Below are 7212 nucleotides of genomic sequence, written 5' to 3'. Positions count from 1 at the left end.
TTAAATTAATACCATATGCATACACACAAGAAGCACTTGTTTCAGCCCCAGCCATTTCCGTTGCACCATTTCCATTGCACCATTTCCGTTTGCAATTTCCGTTGAATTTGCCAATTTACTCCCAACCAACCAACCGCCGCTAAAGAAGTTTCACTTCAAAAACCAAATGTGAGTGCCAAATATTTACTTTTTTTTATTACATAGTTCCTTGACATTCTCCACCAATTGCTCAATATATTTTATGCTAATACGTCAAAGCGCTATTAACCATTCTCCAAAGATTTAATAAAATTACACACTTTCGCCTAATATTTAGTTGGGCGTTAGCCAGACGTAATGAGTACAGTAATATAAATAGTCGTAACAGTATTAAGAATAGGAAAGCAGATAGTTACAATTTTACAAACTCATACATTGAGTATTTTGCCCTTATAAGAGCAAACGAAATTTAATAATCTCGCGCATTTGAAACACTTTGAGCTGAAGAAAAAATGCACAAATATCTACGCATACAGCAAATCAGTTTTCTTTTACTTGGCATTGATATGTTTGCCACGCGAGATCGGCATATTTTACGTGCACCCTATAGGTACGGTTGTTGGACTCTAGCAACTGCAACTATAACCATCCTAATGGGTGTCTACATTTACAACAGTGAACAGGATCAGGCAGTCAAAGTGCTAACAGTCTTTCTACAAGGTGTGCTCTCGGTGCTCAAGAGTTTCATGTTTGTGACGAAGGGAAGACGGTTCATAGCACTCATTGAAAATTTGGAGTCTCTAGCGGAGGGTGGTATGTATGCAGTAGAAGGAATTTGCTTTTTAACACTGCTTGATAAACGGCTACTTGTTTCCAGCAAACGTGAAGGAACATGCAGAATGGACACATGAAAATGATTGGCAGCAACGTNATGCAGAATGGACACATGAAAATGATTGGCAGCAACGTATCGCGCGTGTATATTACAGCTGTTGCACGGCCACAGGCACCCTTTATTGCACAGTGCCTGTCCTTATACTCTTGTACAGTGTCTGCTTCAATGAACATGCAGTACTCATTCTGCCCTTCGATGCAGCGTAAGCGAAAATTATTTTTGTATCTATGTTTTGAAGCGTCCTAATTGTTGAGCGCTCCAAAATTCACTTCTCCCCAACAGCTTTCCATTCAATGTGCAGCAGCCATTCTTCTACATCATTGCCTACATCTGGTGCATATCCTTCATAGTATATGCCATACATGCCGTTGCTGCCATGGATTCGTTATTTTGTTGGTTTATCTTTAATATTTCTGCACACTTTCGCATTCTACAACATAAACTCGAAGCAGTTGCTGCCACTTTGGCCGAGGAAGATTACGTTAGCTTTCAACAAAATATCACGGAAGCCTTACGCTATCACCGGCACATAATTGAGTTAGCAGCAGAATTCGATGATCTCTATGCACCCATCGTTTTTATAGAAATCGCTGTTAGTTATCTAAAACTTTGCTTCAGCGCTTACAATCTAATCAATCTAGCTGATATATCTAGCTTTCCAGTGATTGTTGTGGGACTCGTCACCATCACATTTCAATTGTGTATTTACTGCTTTAGTGGTGAAAAAATCAAAAATGCGGTCAGACTCTAACAAATCTTTATAGTTCATTTCCACCAAGCCCTAACTGCAGTTATGCATTTGCACTTACCTGAGCTCTTAACTACAGTTAAGCTCTTGGTGGAAATATGCTATTAAGCTTTGATGGTTTTATTATGTATATACGAATAAATTTACATTTTTGTAGAGCTTACTAATTTCGGATCATATCTATTTGACTTTTCCTTGGGCGCGCATGCCTTCGTCTATGAGACGCTTACTGCTGTTGCCTCTAATGCGCGCACAACGTTCCACCAATCTAACGGGATATCTCTTTATTGTCGACCACAGCCTTCTGGTGTGGGTAAGTGGAATTCCAGAGTGGGCATTGTGTAATTTTGAAAATTAAATTTTTGTGAATTTGTTCTCAGATATTCAAAACTACTGGCTCAATTATTGGCTTTTTGTCCGCTACGAAAGAAAAAACTGTTGATGTAAACTAAGATAAAAATTTTCAAATCAAAACATTTGAAATGTACATTATTAATCATGATCGAAAAATATTAAAGTTTGGTCCAAAGCGAAAAGCTTTATGAAAATCAAACGCACTGATCTTCCAAGCTTTGATTTAAACACTTGATTTTTTTTTACTTTAAGGAGATTTCTTCTTTTTTCTTACTTTCTTTTTTTACTTTAAAAAAGTATGTATCAGTGTAGGTTGATTTTTCCGAAAGTATTTTGATATCGATGGTCCTCTGCAAGAACGACACAACCCAAAACTATAAAAAAAAAACCCCTTACTACTGATGAGAGACTCAAGTCTATAAACCTTGTCTAATCCTTACAAAAGTAAGTAGTAAGGATTACTAAAGTAAGGATTAGACATGGATTAGAGAATCCAAAAAAAAAAACCAACATTAAGATAAAATTCCGGAAGACTCAGAAAATAATCTATTTCGAAAAGTCCCGAAAAAATCCAAAAACAAAAAACGTAAAATAGGAAAAATGTATAAAAAATCCCGAAAAATCTGAACTTTTTTCTTTAAGTTATTTAGAAAAAATCCAAAATTCGTACAAACGTCTTATAAGTTTCGAAAATTTTTCAACGAAGTTAGGAAACTTCTGAATGCCATAAGTAAAAATTATGAAATATACCGTAAGTTAACACGAAAAACCCCGCAAAGCAACGAAAATATTCGCCAAAATTCCGAAAATTTCAAAAAACGTTCCTAGTTCAAAATTTCAAGAATCAAATCCTTTCTAAAAATGTTAAAAAAGAAAATTTGAAAAGCTATCAAGCAAATGTTTACTTTTTTCCTAAAAACAATTAAGAGAAATTAGGAGAAATTCAGTACCAAAACCCTAAACGTCGCAAACAGTTTCAAAAAATCGCGTGGAATCTCACAAAAACTCGAAAAATACCAAAGACATCTCGGTGGTTTTCCTCAAAAAATAACAATTCCGAAAAAACGCAAATTTTTCAAAAATAGTTCCAAAAATTTTGAAAATTTCCAAAAATATTCGACAAAATCCCGAACAGTTAAAAAAATCTAATTCGAAATGCCAGCATCAAATTCTTTTTTAAAAGTGTCTAAAAGGCGAAATTCAAAAAATTGAATAGTTCAAAAAAATTTAATTCGAATGCCAGCATTAAATTATTTTTAAAAATGTCTAAAGAGTAAAATGTAAAAACTGGCAAGCAAATTTTGAGAGAATAGGAAGAATTTACAACAAAATCCCGGAGAGGAGTTCAGAACAACATTCCGAAAAAACATTGGGTGGAACCTCAAAAAAGTCCGAAAAATACTAAGCACCACGTAGATGTTTCTCAAAAAACTCCAACCGACTCCCAAAAAACTAAAAAGTGAAAAATAATTCCAAAAAGCCCACACAAAAACTAAATAAAAAAATATATAGCAACTTTTGCCGTTTACTTTTGCTCTAAAAGAAATTTATCCGCCTTGCAATCCAAAAAAACTTTCGAATACCATTTTCCTAAAATTACAAGTAAAATCTTCAAAACCACCATATAAAATAAAGCTTAATATGGAGTCCCTTTTTATTATATTCAGTCCAGAATTTATCCAAAAGATATAAAAACCATCCTTAAAAATAACACAAAAATCTGAGGAATCCTAAAGAAAGTTTCTAAATCCAAGAAAAATCTCACAAGTTCACAAAACAAATCACGAAACAAACCGAAAATTCCTGTTAAGTCCCGAAGAACAGTAAAAACTAAAAAACAATTAAAATCTTAAAAATCTCGAAAATTCTCTAAACACCAACTAGTTTTGAGAAATTACTAGTAGGGTTTGCGATTAATCGATTAAATAATTTTTAAATGAATCATAATCCTGATTAATCAAAATATGGTATTACTCAGATTCAGAATAAGCAGATTCTGAGTAATTACTGTTTACTCATAAAAAATTAATTGAAATCTGGATAAATTTGTTGAGCCGAGTAAAATTATGTAGGCTGTTTTTCAAAAAAAAAATTTAGTGGCGATTTTTTGATACGTAGATCATGGATCCACAGTCCTGCCCCTAAGTATCATATGGCAACATTCTGCCATCTTGGATTTTAGGTGCTTTTGGATTTTTTGTGATTTGCAAGCTTATTTTGCATTTTTTGTAATAAATGGTTGAATACAAATTTGTTAAGAATTTAATTTCCCATATTTTTTATGCAGAAGGTTAAAAAGAAGAATATTTTTTATTGTAAATAATTAGCAAAAACTGTGAAAAATTTTTACATTGTCACGGTTTTCGCCATTTTTTGTTAATTTTTGTTGAAAAGGTGCAGCACATTCAAATTTCAAAAAATCAAAAAAATAAACCTAAAATCCAAGATGACGGAATGTTGCCAAATGGAATTTAACGGCAAGATTGTGGATCTCGCTACTATTTTTTTCTTCGTACCTACCAATTTGATCTAATTTTACGGCTCTTTTGCTTCTTATGTTGCTCCTTGAAATGGATAAATAAATATAGCAGCAATTATTCAGGCTTCTGATTAATCAGGTTACGATTAATCAGTTTTCTGATTAACAAAATTAATTAGATTCTAATTAATCAAACTGTAATTAATTGAGAAATTAATCACTTTGCTTAAAAAAATGATTATTTTATGATTAGCTACTTAATCACGTGTCAATTAATTAGCTTATTCGATTAATTGACTAATCGCAGAATTACGAATTAACATTTTTTTTTATACCTTTCATGAGCATAAAATGGTATTATAACTTTGGTCCGATGTTTGTAAGTACCAGAATAAGAAGAGATAAACCCATTAAAATGTATACTTATATGATCAGAACGTCGAACTGACTCGATTGAGCCATGTCCGTCTGTCTGTCTGTCTGTCTGTCTGTCTGTCTGTCTGTCTGTCTGTCTGTCCGTCTGTTTGTATGCAATCTAGTCTCTCAGTTTTCGAGATATCCTGATGAAATATGGTAAGTGGGTGTATTTTTATATTGTATTAATCATTTGTCGGAACCGGAAGAATCGGGCCACTATAACATATAGCTCCCGTGCAACTGATTGTTCAGATATGAGACTTTTCGTTATAACTCCTCCATTTATGCAGCTAAGAACATGAAATTTTGCAATACTTCCACCCATTATCAACGGAAAACTTAGAGTGAAAATTACAAAGATCGGGTCACTGTAACCTATAGCTCCCATACTACTGATTGTTCGGATATGAGATTTATCGTTATATCTCCTCCATTTAAGTAGCTAGTAACATGAAATTTTGCACTGTTGTACCTCATTATCAAAAGAATACTTTCAGTGAAAATGGCGAAAATCCGGCTGCTATAACCTATAGCCTCCATACAACTGATTGTTCAGATATGAGATTTTTTGCCATAGCTCCTCCATTTATGCAGCTAGAAACATTAATTTCGCACTATTTTCGCTCATTATCAATAGAAAGTTTACAGTAAATTGAACAAAGATCCGGTCGCTATAACCTATTTATTGCCTCCATTCCACAGATTGTTCAGATACCAGTTCTTCGATATATCTCCTTTATGTTGGAAGCTAAACCCATTAAATTGTGTTACCGGTTTACATACCGATCACACAGCAGTGAAAATCACTTAGATTGGTGCTATATAAGCTATATCTTTCATACCTTTGATTGTTTAGATATAATTTTTGATATATGTATCTCCTCTATCTAAGTATGTATGCCGTGAATATATACATTTTTTCAAATGCAGTAATCTGTTAAAGTAATATTTTCAGATGTTCATGAAAGGTATGAAGCCTTCGGCATAGCGCTGCTCTTACTTGTTTATAATTGTAAAGCTTTCTTCGAACACAAAAAAATGTATTTGCTTTTTTTAAATGTACTAATTTTAAATTTAAATCAAAATAAGGCAGCACATATTTTAAGATGGAAAATTTTATTTATTTTATAACTTTGTTTACACTTCAACAACATGCTATACTTGTTGAATACGAAGCATTTAATAAAATTTCTTTTTAAATTTCGTACTTCAATCGCAAAAATAATTTAACCAAAATAAACTGATTAGTAATTTTTCGCGGAAACCAATTACGCATATGAAATTAGGGCAACCCATAAATAGTTTTACTACAAAAAAATACACACATAAATACAATTGGGCATGCCTTGAAATAAATTAAAACTAGCGTTTGTCGGTCATTGGGTTTTGTTNTGTATGCCCATATTCAGTTAGATATTTATGCATGGCAATTCGAAAAGTGATAGATAGAAAAAAAAAGAAGATGAAGAGGAACTTAAGTTTGCTTTTTAGCTTCTAAAATTTGAACCGAAATAAGTAAAAGAAAGGTTTCAAACCGTTTATTATCACCCAGAAGAGACAGTTTACAAAGAAATATTTCTAGGTAGCAGAACAAAAATACATATACATATGTATATATTTAGATATGTACTGCGCGTGAGACAGTGAATTTGTATGCAAAACGTTGTAGATTTTTGCCCCAAAAGGAACACACCATAAATGGTATTCTCATTGTGATGCAAAATCTTTCTGAGCTAGGCACACAAAGTTTCTGTTAGAACAAATTGGTGTAGCAAAACAGCCTTTCAGACTATCAGACTAGTTCGTACATCAGCCATTGAATGTCATTGAACCTGCTGTTGTTTGTTTTGCTGTTGCAAGTAAATACATACATACATATGTACGTTTGCAAAGCCAACACCGAAACCTGATGCAGGTTGCATGCTGGTAGCCAACAAAGTTGAATGCCAATGCCAGCAGCCAATATGATCGATAACCGGTCAGCAGCAAGTCGCAGTACATACATATGTATATTCAATTAGAATCTGTGCCGGCTTTAAAGTCAATGCAAAGATGTAGACACATACACCCCATACATAGATAAATATGTATGTACATAGGTATGCCATAGTGTGTGTACAAAAAGGTGTATTTATGTATGTTTATGAGTTGAATTTGTTAGCGTTTTGTAATGTGTTAATAACATAAATAATAATAACACACTACTCCTAGATTGCTAATGGCACAAAACGCAACTGACATTTCTATTTAGGTATGTGCATTGGGGTGGGCCAAAATGCATGTGAATAACGAATTCCCAATTTTAATACTCTCACCCCCTAGAATTAATACAACTACATA

The 7212-nt window shown here is 33.3% G+C and overlaps 1 protein-coding gene across 1 annotated transcript; it reads left to right on the top strand.

Moving 5' to 3' along the window:
• Window positions 1–491: 491 nt before the first annotated feature.
• On the top strand, window positions 492–2074 carry LOC108381259 (odorant receptor 45a-like). The gene is made up of 5 exons (XM_017637679.1): window positions 492–792; window positions 857–1076; window positions 1157–1613; window positions 1780–1935; window positions 2003–2074. Exons 1-5 carry the CDS (start codon window positions 492–494, stop codon window positions 2072–2074), a joined length of 1206 nt encoding a protein of 401 aa, XP_017493168.1.
• Window positions 2075–7212: the final 5138 nt, after the last annotated feature.

Source organism: Rhagoletis zephyria, unplaced genomic scaffold, assembly GCF_001687245.7.
Source record: "Rhagoletis zephyria isolate East Lansing unplaced genomic scaffold, Rhagoletis_zephyria_1.1 Rzeph_scaffold_21926, whole genome shotgun sequence".
Lineage (NCBI taxonomy): Eukaryota > Metazoa > Arthropoda > Insecta > Diptera > Tephritidae > Rhagoletis > Rhagoletis zephyria.
Note: the sequence above shows the minus strand (reverse complement) of the source record. Positions and strands in the feature narration are given on the sequence as shown.